Source organism: Littorina saxatilis, linkage group LG7 (assembly GCF_037325665.1).
Source record: "Littorina saxatilis isolate snail1 linkage group LG7, US_GU_Lsax_2.0, whole genome shotgun sequence".
NCBI lineage: Eukaryota > Metazoa > Mollusca > Gastropoda > Littorinimorpha > Littorinidae > Littorina > Littorina saxatilis.
Genome location: NC_090251.1, coordinates 58920279 through 58939797, shown reverse-complemented (window position 1 = coordinate 58939797; position 19519 = coordinate 58920279). Strand labels below are relative to the sequence as shown.

The 19519-nt window shown below is 47.0% G+C and overlaps 3 protein-coding genes across 8 annotated transcripts in view; 2 read left to right on the top strand and 1 right to left on the bottom strand.

Moving 5' to 3' along the window:
- The window catches only part of LOC138971916 (remodeling and spacing factor 1-like), a 129464-nt gene extending 127715 nt beyond the window's left edge, over positions 1-1749 (bottom strand). For all 6 annotated transcript variants that reach the window (XR_011457423.1, XR_011457426.1, XR_011457425.1 and 3 more), the window contains exons 1-2: positions 1545-1749; positions 1315-1403 (exon numbers count right to left, since the gene is read on the bottom strand). Coding sequence is in view for 1 of the 6 variants with exons in the window: in XM_070344762.1 (XP_070200863.1) it covers positions 1315-1403; positions 1545-1749 (294 nt within the window). In the remaining 5 variants the exon portion in view is untranslated. The remainder of the gene's footprint in view (positions 1-1314; positions 1404-1544) is intronic.
- A 34-nt stretch (positions 1750-1783) lies between these two features.
- The window catches only part of LOC138970266 (glutamine and serine-rich protein 1-like), a gene marked incomplete at its 3' end in the record, with an annotated part of 75050 nt that continues 57314 nt past the window's right edge, over positions 1784-19519 (top strand). The window contains exons 1-3 of the mRNA XM_070342762.1: positions 1784-1899; positions 17536-17694; positions 18028-19154. Of these exons, the coding sequence (XP_070198863.1) occupies positions 17586-17694; positions 18028-19154 (1236 nt within the window). The remainder of the gene's footprint in view (positions 1900-17535; positions 17695-18027; positions 19155-19519) is intronic.
- On the top strand, positions 9992-11713 carry LOC138970267 (uncharacterized). The gene is made up of 2 exons (XM_070342763.1): positions 9992-10258; positions 10739-11713. Exons 1-2 carry the CDS (start codon positions 9992-9994, stop codon positions 11711-11713), a joined length of 1242 nt encoding a protein of 413 aa, XP_070198864.1.

Sequence of the window (19519 nt, the reverse complement as noted above, 5' to 3'; positions counted from 1 at the left end):
CATACATACATACATTGGCCAGAGTTGGATTGCAAAACATCATTGTGGGATCAATAATGTTTTTCTTATAAGTTTGGGTTAAGTTAAACGTGTGTGAATGCCACGTCAGTTACGTTGGAACATTTTGAATTTTTGTTATTGGAATCATAAGTATGAATGAAAGATATGTTCAATTTTCATGTTGCTTCTAATTAAAAGTCAAAACAATCCATTTTATGTGTTCAGTTTGTTTTCATTAAGCTTTACAACTGATTTTACGTTTTTGTTTTCACAGGACACGTCAGTTACGTTCACAGCCGCCACGTCAGTTACAATTTCATTTCAAATTTGTGAAGATCTGTTGATTTTCTTGGTTTATGCTTTTATGCTATTTTCAAGAACAGTATTTCATGCTTAGATACAGAAAAGTTTGAGAGTCTAACTTGAAACACTTCACAGAATTTCTGATTTGTATGTAGCCATCTGAAATCAAGTGATAATTTTTGCCACGTCAGTTACGCTCTTATAAATGGCCGCAGTAAAATGTTTTTTTATACTTTTTACCAGATCTTATCATACATACATACATTGGCCAGAGTTGGATTGCAAAACATCATTGTGGGATCAATAAATGTTTATCTTATAAGTTTGGGTTAAGTTAAACGTGTGTGAATGCCACGTCAGTTACGTTGGAATTGCCCCATGTTCAGTTCAAAGTAGACTGACGTCAATTGCCAAAGGGAAATAACCTCTGATCTGTGAAAAAGTTTACAAATACTACTACTAGTCCATAAACTTGACAACTGTCAGCAACTAGTCTACCCCACACAAATAAAAGCTTCTGTGTAGAAACAAAATACATAAAAACGGTGGACATTTGTCTACCTGAAATAATAATTGTTTCCCCCCTTCTTAAGTTCTTATGTTTTTAACAAATGTTGAAATGAGTACTCTGCAATCAGTTTCAATGCAAAGAACTGTAGTAACCCGTTATATTAATAAGAAATCTGCAGGGGTACTGTACATTTTTTTTAATCATAAATGAAACAGACATTGTAAACATCAAATAAATTCACCCCAATGTCTGCAAGAAAACCCCAAATGAGACTGCAAGGTAAACCATGTTCTGAATAACTCGGCTGTACAAGCAACCACCACACACATATTTAAACTAAAGGCACGTACAGTTAATCAATTCCCCTTTCCGGATTGTTGCACATCCAGAGAATAAAACAACTTATCCAAGCATTCAACCAATAGATGTCAGAAAAGTATCATAATCCAAGTCTTAACATGCATTATTGTCGTTCATATCTATAGATAATTTAGTCCTACCTCGATGTCAAAATCAGTGAGATCGAAAGCAGTTTTGAAGAGGGAGCAAAAATGCGCAATGCCAGGCACTTCCCACCAGGACTTTATTTCTGCAACAAAACAGTTCACTGGCATAAATCAACAGGAAGAATAACTACGTTTCAGTGAAAGTGCATCTAATAATTAGCAAAGCATGCATAAGACATAAACTGAAAATGAATAGGAATCAATTTCATAGAATCAGCCCTCACCGTCCATTTTCCGAGAAGCTGCACGAGCGCCCCCGCTATCCGGCAGGCTGAAAATCACTTCGTGATAGAAAATGTGTACCCTTGGAATCAAATCACAGCTGAAATGGCAAAACGAGACACAACACACCGGCCTAACAACAATGTTATGAACGCTCAACCGTATTGAAACGCTCGATAATGTGATGCAGCATGCCCGTCCATTCATCCATCTTGCGAGCCATATTTGCCGCAAGGTATGATGGGTAGTACATTTCAAGATGGCGGCAAGTGAAATGGACTCCTCGTCATCTTGGAAAGAAACCGATAAATAATGCGCCAACTCTGTCGATTTGTCTGTAATAATCACTTGCTTCAGGTAAGTTTAACCCTTAAGTAATATTCGTTAGTGCTGTTTTCCGGATTTTAGCTCCCGATCTTGTGAGATTCGTCAGTTTTGATTGGATCTCCACCTTGTGTTCTGCACACGTCCGGAGGAATGAATTTCTCTATTATCATTATGACGATTTTTTTCGACAAAATATCCATAGATGTCGTCGGTTAAGTAAGTTTTGCATGTCTTCAGGGTCATTATAAACCTGTGATTCACAGCGTGAGTTATGTGCGCGATTTGGCATTGTCTGATGCAGCAGTGCTAATGTAAACAAATGCACGCGAGCAACGCTGGTGCAAGGGTCATGGTTCTAAGCTACACCGTGGTGTTGTTGAGTGCGGTGTGTTCACTTTCGTCGTTGTGTGACACATGTGTAAATGTAGACTAGTTAGTTGGTTCAGGACCCATTTTTAAAACTCATGTAACTTTCAGGCTGTAAACACAAACTGACAGTTTCCTTGTTGATTACTGAAGAAAGTAGGTGTGGCATTCATCCTATCCTGATGCATTAATTACCTGAGCTGATCCTGCTTGATACACTGTTTTCTTCAGGGTCGCGTTGTTGACAGTTCTGCTTGTATTGGATGGCAACAGTACTAAAGAAACCAACCTATTGACTGACAGTGTTGTTCTCAGAACACAATAGGTCAGTTGGACCCGGAGTGATAATGATATGTATTGGCCCAAATGTCCGACAAGACCTCCTAGTCCTATGTATGTCAAAACATTGGATGGTCAAACAGAATAATGCGTCAGAAAAAAACCCACCGAGACCTGAGGACAACAGTGGACTTGAAATAGAGGTCTAGGTGCTTCAGAAAACTCCAGAGCTTGTCAGTTTTTCTGTTAATGTTATTCAGAAACATGTAATTGTAAGTTGTAACCTAGCAATAGCATCAAATGTAGCAGTGGCACACACTTGTGTGAGGAAGACTTAAAGCACAAAGAGAAAAAGTGTACGACTTAAATGTATCATTCATTGACTTTATTTTTTTAAATTACGTGTATGACTATGAGCAAATACATAATTTTGTAATTATGCTATGGTCATAATAAATTATATGGGTCATTCTCAGAAATGGTGGTCCAAAGTGTTACATACAAAGTAAAAAATAAAGTGTCAAGAAATACAAAATAATTGTTTTTACTATGAAGTCTATTGTTTGCTATACATAATAATGCAAAAATTAGACAAAAAGAGTAATTGGTTGCTGAATAAGAGACGTTTTAAAGTGTTGTATTTACGTGATGAATGTTGTAACATGGAAACCAAATTCCAACCTTAAACCACCTAAGCCTTCAATCCTTTGTGCATTTTTTATCAGTTCTGCAGTATTTTTGTGTTCTACCCAACACATTCTAGTTATGAAAGGTAAGGACTTCAACTAATATTGGTAAAAAAATGACATTTGGAACAAAACTAAGGTGAATGTCGCAACACAGAAACGAAATGCTTGAACCACTTTCGGTTCCTGTGCGACAGACATGAATCTGCACTGTTTGGCCTTTCCTGCCGGCAAAACCCATCTGACCCAAAATAACTACACAATACACAATTCGTCAGAGTTTGCTGTATTTGTTGAAAGTTCCTGTTGCATTCAGATTACCCATTTTAAGTACTTGATGAATGTCGAACATCGACGATCAGAGGATACGAAAACTTCTTGGCTGCTTTGTTCCGCTAAACTTCGCGCTTTGAGAGACTGTTTGCACTCGATATCCTTCCGACACTACATTGTCGCCATCCGCGGTGTGTAAGTTTGTGACAAAGCTTTGCAGGCTCGACAATTAAGTAAAAACCATCTTCAGTCGTAACGTAGGTCAGGAAATGACGCCATGAGTTTCAGCAAATGATATGATTCTGGTGTTTTCTGTGAATATTTGGCTGTGATTCAAAGGACTATTTTCTTGAATCACAGCCAAATACCATGCGTTTCGCGTAACGCCTTGTGTGCCCAAAAAGGTGCTTTATTTCTTGAACAAAGTCAATTTTCTCAGCATCCAGACGACTGACAGACATGATTTTGGTATGGATAGAATCTGCATGAGGAATACTTCATAACTGTATTGTTTATATTGTAGTCATTTAAAAACAGAACAAAATACAAAGTAATAAAAGTATCCAGAACAGGATTTTTGCATTTGGACACCTTGACAGATTCCTGACCATATAGCAATTAACTCTAAGTTCAGTGCTGGTAACGCTGTACGCGTCCCCTTGGTTACTCTCGGGAAGGGCGCGTAGGAGGTGGGATTGCAATTATCATCAAGGAATCCCTTCTCCCTAACATCAAACCAAAAACAGACTTCAACTTCCCCCACCCGTCTTTTGAGCTCGTTGAGCTGACTCTTGTCCTTCCATCTGACACCCTTCACCTCTTCGTCATCTACCGCCCCCCACCTAGCCGTAAGAACAAGCTCACACATATGCAGTTTAAAAACGAGTTCCCGGATTTTCTGGAGTACTGCAATGGGCTTAGGGGCAAATTGCTCATCGTCGGTGACGTCAACGTCTGGTTCGATGATGCGCGCCATCCCCTCACTGAGGATATGTGGGACATTCTCAACGTATTCAAACTCTCCCAAACCATCACCGTTCCAACACAGCGCAACGGACACACCTTGGATTGGGTTGTTTGCCGAGATGATGAATCGATCATCAAGTCTTTGACTATGGATTACACTCTACCCTCGGATCACTACTGTGCTGTACTGGACTTATTTCTCCCTAAACCTGAACATCGCCCTACCTTCGTCATGAGAAGGAATATCGCCGCTGTTGATGTTGCTGCCCTGACAGAGGACATGCTGGCCTCCATCAACTCTTCCGTCCATCCCGCCGCTCATCAACTCGACCAGTATCTCAAAGATGCTCTAGATTCGCATGCCCCGCCAAGACGTCGCAAGGTGTCGTCGCGGTCTTCATGTGAATGGTATAGCGCTGTCGCTGATGAGCTGCGGCCACTGAAGCAGGAGCGACGCAGAGCTGAACGCCGCATGCTGCGACCGTCGAGCACGTACATCGACACAGAGATTTTTAACAGAGCTAAACACCAGGTTAATCGCTTTGTTGAAGCTGCCAAAACTGCATATAACTCAGCCCAGGTACTCGCAGCTAAGACTATGAAGCAGCTGTATTCTGTCACAAATAGTCTGCTTGGTAAAGAGAAAAACTGTCCTCTCCCGACCATATACACTCCAAGTCGTCTACCCTGTGAATTTTCCGATTACTTTAGAATTAAAGTACAGACAATACGAGAAGAACTTGACTCTCAGCTAACCTCTACCACCAGCAAATTCACAGAGAAAAAATTCTCAGGAACATCTTTCTCGGGTTTTCACCATGTGTCAGAATGTTTTGTCAGAGAAAAAAATTGCTGAATCCAACCGTAAGACATGTGAGCTTGACCCATTGCCCTCGTGCATTCTCAACCAGTGTATTGATGCGCTAGTTCCATGCATTACCGGTATCGTCAATGACTCGCTGGCCACCGGGATCTTCCCATCTGTATACAAATCGGCGGTAGTCCGCCCTCTGCTTAAAAAACCTTCCCTAGACCCTAACTGCCTAAAAAACTTCAGACCCGTCTCAAATCTTCCTTTTTTCTCGAAATTACTTGAAAAGATAGTTCTCTCTCAGATCATTGGGCACCTCACCCAGAACAAGCTCCTCGACCCCCATCAGTCCGCGTATAGGGCTGGCCACTCAACAGAAACCGCTCTCATCAAAGTTGCAAATGACCTTCTCTTAGCTCTCGATCAAAAGCATGTGTCTGTCCTTTCTCTATTAGATCTCTCGGCAGCATTTGACACTATTGACCACTCCGTTCTCCTGACAAGACTTCACAATTCTTTTGGTATTTGCCACACTGCCTTAGCTTGGTTTAAGTCCTACCTCACAGACCGCTCTCAGATAGTCTCCATTGACGGCTTCCAATCTGCTCCATCCCCGTTGACTTTCGGTGTCCCCCAAGGATCTGTACTTGGCCCGGTGCTATTCATCATGTACACGAAACCAATATCTAATGTCATCTCTCGCCACTCTGTTTCCTATGAAAGCTTTGCTGATGACACTCAGTTACAAAAATCTGGCCCTATTACTGACCTCCCCAACACAATCGAGACAACTAAGAACTGCATCTCTGACTTGAAATTGTGGATGACCGAAAATAAATTGAAACTTAATGACGACAAGACCGAGATCATGCTAGTTGTACCCCCTTCTCTTAAAAAAGAACCATCCCTTCCTGCCCAAATCTCTATAGCTGGAACTGATATTCAGTTGGCTTCTCAAGTACGAAACCTCGGTGTCATCTTCGACGAAACTCTCTGCTTCAAACAACAAGTCTCCACTGTCTGTAGAAATGCCTACTATGAACTGAGAAAAATTAGCTCCATACGCCACTGCCTTTCTTCCGATGCTACAAAAACCCTCATTTGCTCTCTCGTTCTTTCAAGGCTAGATTACGGAAATGCCCTTCTTTCTGGTTCATTTGACTATCTCATTGAAAAACTGCAGAAAGTACAGAACAACTCCGCTAGATTAATCACAAAGACCCCTAAAAGACACCACATCACACCTGTTTTGAGATCCCTTCACTGGCTGCCTGTAAGAAGTCGTATTCAATACAAAATTGCATGCATTTGTTTCTCTTTCTTTCATGGTACAGGACCTGCTTATCTCTCTGAGATGTTATCAAAATATTCAAACCTCTCCTCTCTTCGCTCTGCAACAGATACCAATGTACTTAGTAAACCAAAAAGAAACAGAAAATCAACTAACTATGGATTTGAGAGATCCTTCAAGTACCAGGGACCTCTTGTCTGGGAGAAAATCCCCCGGAGCATTAGGGATTCCCAGTCACCATCTGCCTTTAGAACAGCCCTCAAAACACACATGTTTAAGTTAGACCTCTGAAGGAGATCCCATGATCGGTGAGTCATCGGCGCTGCCACGTGTATTATATACTAAAGTGTGGCGTTCATGAGGATGTGTATGTGCCTGTGTGTGTTGTACTAGAATAACGTATGCGTACATGGAATGACATTGCGGGTTACCTGAACATTGACAATGACGAAAGAAAGATTGTGTGTGAGTGTGTGCGCGCGCGTGTGTGTGTGTGTGTGTGCATGTGTGTGTGCGTGCGTGTGTGGGTGTGTGTGACCATGTTTGAATTTATTCGGATTTAGTTCTCTTTCCTTGTTTGTATTATGATTGTGTAAGTGTAAAGCGCTCTGGGCTCGTCACCACGAGGTTTACGCGCTATATAAGTAATCGTTATTATTATTATTATTATTATTACAAGGGAGACCACTCTAAAAAAGAGTGACCCATCCCATAAGGTCAGACTAATAACAAGTCTGACTTCCGTATGCGTGCGCATACGCCGCCATTTGTATCATTCCACACTCAGCGCTTCAAGGGACTGGTCGCTGTCTATGTACGCTCTGGCTGTTTTCAGCTTTTACCCTTAGTCTTTGGACTTTGGCTTCGCCCCTTGGTTCGCTGCTGAGCTTTTGTCTTCACCTGATGCTGTTTGGGTGAGGTCTTTCTTGTTTGTTGAAACATTGGCGACATTTTGGTCGCAATTTTCGGACTTGTAATATTTTTCAGAGAAAAATTTTTGTGAGTTCGTTTTGTTATGGCGAGAACGCCAAGAGGTAGTCTAGCTCGAGACAGTTGACTGCTGAAGCTTCTCCCGCTAAGAAAGTATCTAGAAAGAATAAGAGTGCCGGACAAACCGCTATCTCAGTTCTAAAACCGGCGTCTAATAAATATGCATTGATGTTCTTGTTGATAATCCGCCGACCGACATTTTGCCTTTGAAGGTTAAAGACAAGGTTAGCCATGTTGACAAAGCTGTCTTTGATTCTGGGGCTCCTGTTAGTTCAGGTTTGTTGCCCTCGGATGTTGCGTCGTTGTTGCTTACTTTGAGTTTGCAGGTTTCGACTTTGGCTGCAGAATTGACTTCTACTAGGGCGGAACTACGCGCTCTTCCTTCCGGTGTTTCGGATGAGTCATTGCTTGCTCGGATCCGGCCTTCACCTTCCGCTTCCGCGTCTGCTTCCGCTTTTGTTACTCAAGCTGACGTTCTTGCTGCGCAGGGCCCTTCGGATGAGACGAAAAACCGAGGTCCCTTCGTGTACACTACATTGGGGTGTTAAAGATCCCACGATTGACAAAAGGGTCTTTCCTGGCAAAATTGTATAGGCATAGATAAAAATGTCCACCAAATACCCGTTTGACTTGGAATAATAGGCCGTGAAAGGTGAATGTTCGCCTAATAGGCTTGAAGTTTGCTGGTCGATGTGAATGTGTTATATATTGTGTGTAAAAAATGTCTGTCTGTCTGTAAAAAAATTCCATTTCAAACGGCAGAAATTAATATGTAAAGCGCGGAGAGCACAGTTGTGGTTCGCGCTATATAAGCTCCCCATAATAATAATAAGAAGAATAATAAGAATAATAATAAGGATGGTGACGGTCACCTTGTGTTGTTGCTGAACGTGCCTGGGCATGTCAAAGGTATGTCTACCCCACGAGTAGCCGGGTTCTCCGGCGAAAGGGGGTTGCGCTCACAGGAGGAAGAAGCGTGCTCATGGAGCAGCGATAGCCCTGAAAACTTGGCTGACCCCTGCGCTCCGGCGCCCGGTTGGTGGGGTCGAAGGGCCCTGTGCAGCGTAAGGATTTGTCAAAGCCCTCTCGTTCAGAGCATTACGGGGATCGGACTTATCCTCTTCCGCCCGGGGGGCAGGAAGTCGTTGGTGTGGCTGACTCTTGGATTGACCATGCGAGTCTCTCTGAGGGTCAGCTTCCGGAATGTGTTTTTGAGCATGACGGAGAGGCTGACGAGGGTGCTTCCGCTACGGCGGAGGACACTCAACTTAATGTGCCGTTCAAGTTGTCAGGTGCAGTGACACTGGCAGCTGAGACGGCATTTAAGTATTTCCCGGAAGGGGTGGTTGAGAGGACGACGAAGCTTCCTCTACCTCTCTCCGCGTTCGACGACTTCCGGTCTGCGAAGGAACAGAAGGTTCACTTCCGCTTCCGGGAGTCTTCGTCCATTGCCTTTGAGATGGCAAATGTCTTCTAGAATAGACATGGTCCGCCGTTTCCGCTGTTGTTGCAACATAGCGAGGCTCCGGACGTTGTCATCCCTTGGCTTGCGAAGGCTGGGGAGCAAGCTGCTTCCGGTTTCCGGAATGGCAAGCTGGTTCCGCAACTTGTCAACTTGATTGACTCTTTCGCTTTGCCTTCGGCTGTACTTCCGGTTTTACCGGAACTTGCTGTGTTACGTGAAGACGGCTACAGTAAGGACAGGGCTGTCCCATATACTGACGCTTCACTTGCAGCTGTGGAGGAGACAGGAAGATCTCTGTTGGAGCTCTCTTCTGTTTCCTAATCTTTGCAAGGGTCTTTGTCGAGGCCATTGCTACCTCACTTGATCCATTCGAGGTTCGCTTTGACGCTTCCTCTGTGGATGTTACCACTCTTTTGACCACTCTGGCTAGGGTTTCCAAAGAGCAGATGTCTCTGTCTGCTAAGCTCTACGCCCATGCCGTCCTTGCCAGGAGGTCTGCTTTTTTGGCAGGCTCCAGGATTAGGGATAAGGCCACTTTTGAGAGCCTGAAGACTTCTCCGTTCTCAGAGGGTGCTCTTTTGGGTCAGTCTTCCCTAGACACTCTTCAGAAAGAGACTCAGGATGCGAGGGATCTTGCCATATCTTGCCAGAACAAGCTTCAGACTCAGTCGTCAAACAAGCCTCAGACTTCTTCGTCTGGTGGCGGTAAGACACAGAATCAGTTTTGTGCCTCGAAGGGTAGGGGCCGCGGAGCGCCTTACCCTAAGAGGGGACAGTCCTTTGGCGGTTCTAGGGGGTCGGGGCCCAAGCCTCACCCCCAATGATGCTCCCCCGAACCTCCCATCCCGGTAGCCCCCGCACTGGTTGTAGCGGGCGGCCCGTCCAGGACCCTCTCTTCCTGGCTGCAGCTGGTGGACACCAAGTGGGTTACTGGGATCGTGCGTTCGGGGTTCCGACTTCTCTGGTCAGAGGAAAAGGCACCTCTTACCAGGATAATGCCGCCTTGCAGAGCTCCAAGAGACTTAGAGGCAAGGGCCGCCGTACAAAGGGAAGTGACAGCCCTTCTCCTCAAGGGGGCAATAGAGGAAGTCACGGATCTTTACGGGGTTTTACGGCAGACTCTTTGTAGTGCCGAAAGCCTCGGGAGCATGGAGACCGGTGTTGGATCTATCGACTTTGAACAAGTTCCTTCGGGTAGTGAAATTCACCATGGAAACTCCGACCTCAGTACGGGAGGCTCTGCGTCCAGGGGACTGGGCAACGTCAGTGGACTTAATAGATGCGTATTTCCATGTCCTGATGCATGTACAGACAGGAAATGGTTGCGCTTCCCCTGGGGAGACAAGACCTACCAGTTCAGGGCCCTCCCGTTTGGCCTATCTCTCCCGCCATGGATCTTTACCATAGTCGTACGACAACTTTGCTCTCTGGTGAGAAAAGAGGGTGTGCGCCTCCGTGCGTACTTGGACGATTGGCTGATCCTCCATCAGGACAGAGATCTTTGCTGAGTCCTTACTCGGAAAGTCCTTAGTCAGGCAGCTCAGCTCGGCTTTTCGATAATCCTGTCGAAGTCGGAGTTGGATCCATCCCAGAAGTTCTCATATCTAGGGATGGATTTCGACACCCGAGATTGGTCTGTCCGCCCTTCTCAGAGAAGGGTGACCAAACTCCAGGACTTGATTCGCTCGCTTCACGGAGAGAATCTGGCCAGTGTACGGGTTTTGTCATCGGTACTTGATCAGATGGAGTCGATGGCGACTCTGATCCCACTAGGCAGGGTGCACAAAAGGCCTTTCCAGGCAGCCCTACAGGCTCGGTGGGATCAGTCATCCCAGGGATGGGATGTCCAGATAGCTCTAGGGGCCTGGTTTGTTCTGACTACGCAGGTCTGGCTGCTCCCGTGGTTGTCTCAGGGAGTTCTGATCGTCTGCCCATTGCCAGAGAACGAGGTCTTCACAGACGCCTCTCTGAGGGGGTGGGGAGCTCACCTGGCAGAGCATATTGCGTCAGGGGTTTGGGACTTGGCTCAGTCCTCCCTGCTCATCAATGCTCTGGAGTTGGAGGCAGTTTCTTTGGCCCTCCAAGCTTTTCTGCCTTTCCTGAAGAACAGTCATGTCAGGCTCCACGCAGACATTATGACTGTGGCATCTTATGTAAACAGGCAGGGCGGGACACGGTCTCTCAGTCTTTCAGACAGTGCTTGCCGCATTCTATCTTGGTGCGATTCTCGGCACATACTGCTGTCAGCGGTTTACCTGAGGGGCAGCTTGAACGTTCTTGCGGACACACTGAGCAGGGGAGACAAGGTTGTCCATTCAGAGTGGACTCTGTCTCATCAGTCCCTGCAGCGACTCTGGGTACAGATCAAGAAGCCCTTGATCGACTTGTTCGCAACAAGATTTTCTGCGAGGCTGCCACTGTTTGTGTCCCCCTTCCCAGATCCTCTGGCGTGGGGAGTGAACGCTCTGGAACTGAACTGGTCAAACCTGACAGCTTACGCATTTCCTCCGTTCTGTCTGTTGGGCAAGGTGTTGAGGAAAGTCGAGTTTGAGAGACCAGCGCTGGTTCTGGTTGCCCCTTTTTGGCCAAGCCAGCACTGGTTCCCGGACTTGCTGCGACTGGCGGTTCGACCGCCTATTCCCCTCGCAATAGGAAAGGGAGAACTCTTGCAACCCCGGTCAGGCATCGCCGCCCTCACGAGAATCCTCAGGTTCTAAACCTACACGGATGGATTCTGTCAGAAGCTCTCTGCGTAAGGCAGGTGCATCCTCTGCCACTCTGAAGTTTGTGAAGCATGCCCATGGGGAGTCAACCAGCTCGGTGTACTCCTCTCATTGGTCGTCCTGGGTTACATGGTGTGAACTTAACGGGGTTAAACCCCTGTCACCAAGATCTATGCAGGTAGCCAATCATTTGGCCTGGCTAGCAGATCAGGGTGGATCTTCCTCTTCCCTTCGTGTTAGAAGGTCAGCTATCTCCTCAACGCTACGGCAACTAGGTCACAAGATTACACTCAGTGGAGTCATCTCTAGTGTTATTAAGGGAGCCTCCCTTAAGGCCGCTCGCTCGAAGTCTCAGCTCCCTGCCTGGGATTTGTTGCTGGTTTTGCGTTATTTGGCTTCAGATGAGTTCGAACCAATTCAGTCAGCCAGCCTGGCTAATTTGACACGCAAGGCCGTTTTTCTAGTCTTACTCACTACGTCTCGTAGAGGTAGCGAGGTACATGCTTTATCTGGGTTAGCGAAAGATATTTCGACTGAGAAAGATGGGTCTCTTTCACTTAAGTTTAGGCCGGAATTTCTTGCAAAAAATCAGAAACCAGGCCAAATTTCTCCTTCTTCTTCTTCTTCTTCTTCTTTCTTGATGTGGACTGGGTTCATTCGAACGTCTGTAGTCCAGCGGCGGAGTACTGAGTAATTGGTTACTGGTGGTGGGTGACCCAATAACTCCGAGAAGATGGTTAAAAGTATAAAACTATTTACACGAAGAGCTGCAGGGTTACTGTGTCAGCGAGGCAAGTCCGTGGGTACGACCCAGACCAGCTTGGAAGGACTCCAGTGAAGGAGCAACTGTGGTCTTAGGGTCGAGCTTGTTCCACTGACGCAGTGTTCGGGGGAAAAAGGAGTTGAAGAGAACAGGATGGGATGCCCTCTCCTGGAACAGTCTCTGGGCTCCTCTGGTGCGGCTGTCGCCAGAGGTGTAGAACTCGGCCTTGTTGATGTCGACTATGCCGTTGTTGATCTTGTAGAGCATAGTGAGGCGGTTGGCGAGTCTTCTGTCGGCGAGTGGTTCCCATTGGAGGGTCTTCAGCATGCTGGTCACACAGCCTGGGGTCCGATCGCTGTAGTTGTTGTGGACGTAACGGGCTGCTCTGCGTTGGACTTTTTCAAGCTCCGTGACGTCTTTCTGAGAGATTGGGTCCCAGACTGGCGAGGCGTAGTCAAGGACCGGTCTGACCATGGCCTTGTACGTAGCAGCTCTGACGGTGGTGGTGCACTCCCGGAAGTTCCGCCGCAAGAAGCCCACAGTTCTGTTGCCCTTGTTGACAGTCGCTTGCACGTGGCTGCTCCAGGACAGGTCATCGGAGATTAAGACCCCTAGGTACTTGCTGGATGGTGTTGTTTCCAGAGTCTGTCCATGGAGGCTGTAGGAAGTTGGCAGGATGGGCTTCTTCTTGTTCGGGGCAATGCGGATGACGGTGCACTTGCTGGGGTTGAACTCCATCTGCCATGTTGATTCCCACTGTTCGAGGCTGGATAGGTCCTGTTGGAGCTGCAGACTGTCCGCTGGAGAGGATATTCGTTTGAAGAGTAGGGAGTCGTCTGCAAAGAGTTTGACGCTGCTGAACTGAACGGATTCAGGGAGGTCGTTGATGAAGGCTAAAAACAGGAGAGGACCCAGGACGGTCCCCTGCGGAACTCCGGACTGCACTCCGACTGGAGACGATAGGACGCCCTCCAAGGCCACCTGCTGTTGACGCTGACTGAGGAAGGCAGAGATCCACTTGAGGGTGTCGTTTCTCACTCCGTAGTAAGCCAGTTTCGTGAGCAGGCGGGCGTGGGGCACCTTGTCGAAGGCTTTGGAGAAGTCCAACAGGATGGCGTCGACCTGGGCTCCCTCTGCTAGCTGCCGGGCAATTTCATGGACTGTGACGATGAGCTGGGTTTCGCATGAGCGTTTACGCCGAAACCCATGTTGACAGTTGGTAAGGATGGCATGGTGGTCAAAGTGCTTCATGATGGAGCTGTGCACCACGTGCTCGAGTATCTTGCAGGTGATGGAGATGAGCGAGACAGGGCGGTAGTTGGCTGCAAGGTGTCGTTCCCCTTTCTTGAAGATAGGCACCACCCAGGCCTGGCGCCAGTCAAGCGGGACCTCCCCAGTATCCAACGAGAGCTGGAACAGTCGAACAAGGATGGGCGCCAGTTGGTCAGCAGCCATCTTCAAGATGAAGGCTGGAATGGAATCTGGTCCAGTTGCCTTGTCCGTCTGTCCTGTCATTCACATTCCCCCCTTGAGCAAGATTCTTGCTCCTGGAGATCCTGATGTGGTTAATTGTCCCGTGAGAACGCTCAGCAGTTTACCTGTCACGGACTCGGCACATTCGTTCAGAAAGCCAGAAGCTTCTCTTTATATCACTTAACACAGCAAGGTGTAAGGATATTGCGAAAGCAACGTTAACCAAGTGGGTCTCCACGTTGATCAGACAAGCTTACGCCTGGTGGCAAACACAGTCTGGGGATGTTAGGGCAGTGTTGCCTCTCACTTCAGCAAGAACGCACGAGGCAAGGGCATGGGCCTCCTCTTTGGCAGTCCTTCGGTCTGGCCGTTTGGCTGAAGTACTGGAGTCGGCCTACTGGCGGTCTGAGGACGTTTTTATTAACTTCTACCTCAGAGACGTCTCCTCCTGGAGACAGGACGGCAGTTCCGCGTTACCTGCTATGGTAGCCGCAGGACAGGTCCTACTTTCATAATTTCGGTAAGTACCCGCCACCTATAGTAGCAATCTGCTATATGTGAGTTTAATCCAATATTTTAGGAATAAATTTTCATTTAATTAATATACTTACCCAACTCACATCGTTTATTCCCTCCCGCCTCCCCGCTGTGGTGGTATGGGGGTCTAAAAAAGAAGTGAGTTGGGCTTCGTTTTGGAATGATACAAATGGCGGCGTATGCGCACGCATACGGAAGTCAGACTTGTTATTAGTCTGGCCTTATGGGATGGGTCACTCTTTTTTAGAGTGGTCTCCCTTGTAACCAAGGGGACGCGTACAGCGTTACCAGCACTGAACTAGAGTTAATTGCTATATGTGAGTTGGGTAAGTATATTAATTAAATGAAAATGTATTCCTAAAATTTTGGATTAGATACTCAAAGTGATACAACGCTGCTGTATACTCTTAATTTCAAGGGCAGTCATTTGTATACATGTACATAAAATAATTTGTAAACAGATAAATAAACTTACAATTTCAGCCTTTATTAAAAATAATAAAATGTGTTCTCTAATTTCTAAAGACTATGTTATTGTTTCTTTTAAATTTAAAATGGAGTCGGGCAGCTTTTGTAGCTCCACTTGGTTTTTGAATGTTTGTTATTGATAGTTACAGCATACATGGTGAGAACCATCACAGCATAGCGCATTATGCTATTGTAATATATCATGCAGTTCTGCATTATGCTATTGTAATATATCATGCAGTTCTGCATTATGCTATTGTAATATATCATGCAGTTCTGCATTATGCTATTGTAATATATCATGCAGTTCTGCATTATGCTATTGTAATATATCATGCAGTTCTGCATTATGCTATTGTAATATATCATGCAGTTCTGCATTATGCTATTGTAATATATCATGCAGTTCTGCATTATGCTATTGTAATATATCATGCAGTTCTGCATTATGCTATTGTAATATATCATGCAGTTCTGCATTATGCTATTGTAATATATCCATGCAGTTCTGCATTTGTTTATACAGTAAAACCCCTCCCACTAACGACCTTGAAAATGTCCAGAAAAATCGGTCGTAAAAAGGAGGGGTCTTTATTGGGAGTTTGTGAAGTCTAATTTTTTTCACAAGGGTGGCAACTATTGGGCAGTTAAGTCGTAAAAGTTGTGTCCGTTATCCTATTTTTGTTCTCATTTGATGTGCATATGGATAAGCATGATGTACGTGCATACACCAGCGCACAAACGGGCAGACATAACACAAACACACATACACACGCTCGCGCGTGCGTGTGGTCACGGTCTCATTGGTAAAACTCAGTAATTGACCTCGGGTAAGAAAGTCAGTGTCTGTAACCGTGGACAGAAAGAGTTTCCTCTCAAGCATCAAAGTATACCATCCCAGAGGGTAAAACTTGCTCATTGGCAAGTATGGGTCATTGACCCGAGGTCTCAGTTGGTGAGCACACACTCACAGAATACCTACACAGCAATTCATTATTGAGTTGTCGTTCTAACTGCCCTTACCCAACCCCTCCTATCCCCCCCCTACTTCGAGTGCAGTCCTTCAATTGTGACAGCAATAGGCGAGAAGATGACAGCCATGGACCACTGGACTTGCACGCACTACTGACTACAGACTACCACCCCTGACTCTTGATGCGTGACTAATGGCGTGTGTGTTCCGCGTGTGCTGGGTAATTACGAACTTAACACTCACTGGTTAAAAGGTCAAAGTCGTTATTGACCCCATGTTGGTAGGTCGGTCGTCGGGAGGGCGTCGTTCTTGGGAGGTTAGTTACAGTGTGAAAAGCATCCGTGCTGAGAAATACGGTGGGCAAAAGGAGGGCGTCGTTGTTGGGAGGTTAGTTACAGTGTGAAAAGCATCCGTGCTGAGAAATACGGTGGGCAAAAGGAGGGGGTCGTTGTTGGGAGAGGTTGTTGTTGGGAGAGGTCGTTGTTGGGAGGGGTCGTTGTTGGGAGGGGTCGTTGTTGGGAGAGGTCGTTATTGGAGGTTCCACTGTAGTTGTAAAGATATCTTTATAAAAAGCATTTGGTGACAGATGTTGGTGTATGCACATCCTGGTCTTTATATATCATGGAGTGCAGAACAGATGTGTGTGTGTGTGGCTTAATCTGTTAGTCTTGCATTGCTGATCCTGCATAAAACAGGTATTGGTGGTACTGTACATGTAATGGTACTTAACTTTCATGAGCTCTGCTGTGAGTATGATGCAAGTGCAACACATTTGTATTGTTTGCTATGTGAAATGATGTTCTATTGTTCTGCATCTGTTGACTTACTTTGGGTTTGGGTAAGTTCTACCTTGAGAACTGAATGTAGGGGTAAGTTCTACCTTGAGAACTGAATGTAGGGGTAAGTTCTACCTTGAGAACTGAATGTAGGGGTAAGTTCTACCTTGAGAACTGAATGTAGGAAAAGGTTGTCAGCTGTGTCGGGTTTAGTTGCATTTGACAGTTTCTGTTAATGTTTATGGGTCTTTGTTTGACTGGCCTTGTTAAATCAGCCACTGGCCTTGTTAAATCAGCCACTGGCCTTGTTAAATCAGCCACTGGCCTTGTTAAATCAGCCACTGGCCTTGTTAAATCAGCCACTGGCCTTGTTAAATCAGCCACTGGCCTTGTTAAATCAGCCACTGGCCTTGTTAAATCAGCCACTGGCCTTGTTAAATCAGCCACTGGCCTTGTTAAATCAGCCACTGGCCTTGTTAAATCAGCCACTGGCCTTGTTAAATCAGCCACTGGCCTTGTTAAATCAGCGACTGGGTCTGTGCTGGGAGCTAGTCCATTTTGAGACAATACCACTTGCTAAATACGTGGCACAATTGCTGCTTGTTTCAAGCTGATCATTTTCTGTGCTGGGAGCTAGTCCATTTTGAGACAATACCACTTGCTAAATACGTGGCACAATTGCTGCTTGTTTCAAGCTGATTATTTTCTCACACAGTTTTGATTGTGTGATTGTTGTTTTTATATTGAACAATGTATGTTTCTGTTTTTATATTGAACAATGTATGTTTCTGTTTTTATATTGAACAATGTATGTTTCTGTTTTCAGCTTGTTCATCTCTCAGACTGTAGGTAGTGGAAGCGTGCCGAGCCTTGACCATGGATCCGAACCACTGGAACTACAACCAGTACAGCCGCCTGGCCCAGGGCAGCCTCTCCACGCCACACTCTGCTTTCCCCTTGCTGGACCAGGCTGGCCTCAGCTCCAGTAAGACACACCTCTTGTGGCCCACTTTCTCTCTCTCCCCCCTCTCTCTCTCTCTCTCTATTTTCTCTATCTCACTCTCTCTATAAGTCTGTTTTTTATATCTCACTCTCTCTCTCTATTTTCTCCCTTTCCTCTCTCTTTGAATCTTTTTCTCTCTCTCTCTGTCTCTCGCTCTCTCTCTCTGTCTCTCTCTCTCTCACTTTCTCTCTCTCTCTCACTTTATCTCTCTCTCTCTCTCTCTCTCTCTCTCTCTCTCTCTCTCTCTCTCTCTCTCTCGGTACAGCACTGCATGCTGAATAACCTAAGCATCCCCCATGACTGTCACTGTTCCAGGTCTGGGTTTGACGCACAGCCTTCAGCCCCACGCCCCCCTACCCCAGCGCGCCCTGGGAACCATCCCCGCCGTCAACTATGCGGCGGCCCACCATCCCCTCCACACCTCGGCCATGTCGCAGATCATCGCGTCCATGGAAAACCCCCTGGCCGGGGGCTTCAACGCCCAGACGCTGCACAAAGCCGGCATGAACCTCAGCCAGAACCCCCTGGTCTTCGAGTCGGTGCGGAACGATCAGCAGATTCCCGCATCCTCCGCCCGCTTCACCTCGGCTTCCTCAGCGGTGTTCAGCCAGTCCAAGTCGTCGCTGTTTGAGGAGCACAAGGACCCGCCCCACACCTACTCCTCTCCCTCCATCGTGTCGCACAGTCCTGCCCTGGAGAGCAGCGCCAAAGGCTGGGGGCTGTCCAACTTCATGCCGCCCCCCTCCGCCAACCCCTTCGGCACGATCAGCAGCGTGGACCTGTCCAGCCTGCCCATGTCCTCCGCCCCCCACCGCTCCTCCCAGCCCCCGCCCGCACACAGCTCCGCCTCTCGCCACAGCGCCATCCAGCGCAACCCCTTCTCCACCGACGGCATCATGGCAGAAAGCCCGTCACGCTCGCGAGATATCCCCGCCACCACGGCCGCCCAGATCCACTCCTTGTACAACATCCCGGGGTTGTCGCGGCAACATGGCCACTCCACCCCTTCCCACACCCTCCACCCCCAGATGGAGTTCCACAGCATGGCGTCGCACGAGATCGAGGACCTGTCGTCGGGGTCGCAGTCGCAGAACCAGCTGTACTACTCCATCGCGGCCACCACCTACCCCCCCTCCACCCCCAGCAACACCAGCAGCTACGCCGCGTCGCAGCTCAGCGCGGACATGAACTACGACCCGGTGTCCCCGGCCACACCGCTTAGCGAGAACCAGCCGGGCGAGACCGCCTTCCCCACGACCGTGTCCTTTGCCGACCTCAACGCCATCGGTGCCGGCAGCCACCAGCAGCACGCGGGGTCCAAGTCTCGCCACCACGCCGGCCCCCCCAGTCTGGTCCAGTCCGAGGGCAAGGAGGTCCCCCCCCACCTCCACCCTCTCATGATGCCCCAGCCAGCCAGCAGGGGTCGGGGGGCAAAGTCTCAGGTAAGAAATGCTTGGCTTGCTGGAAACAAAGATCAAAGACCCGGGGAAGAAAGGGCTACACCTTATAGTCACCGACTGACTATTACCTTGGCTTGCTGGAAATAATCATCACAGTCCAAGCTGCAGTCATCTCTTGAAAGAAAGAATTAGTATGATATGTGATTATTTAAAATTTAGATGCAATACTTTTCTATTTGAGATGATTGTCTACCACAAAATGACATGTCTTATTGTATTCAATTGTTTTGCAATCAGCCACAAAGTGAATTTTTCTGTTAGAGATACTGCAGTAGCATTGCGTTACAGTGGTGTGGTGTGGTGTAGGTGAGATAGTTAAGTAGCATTGTGTTACGTTGTATAGGTGA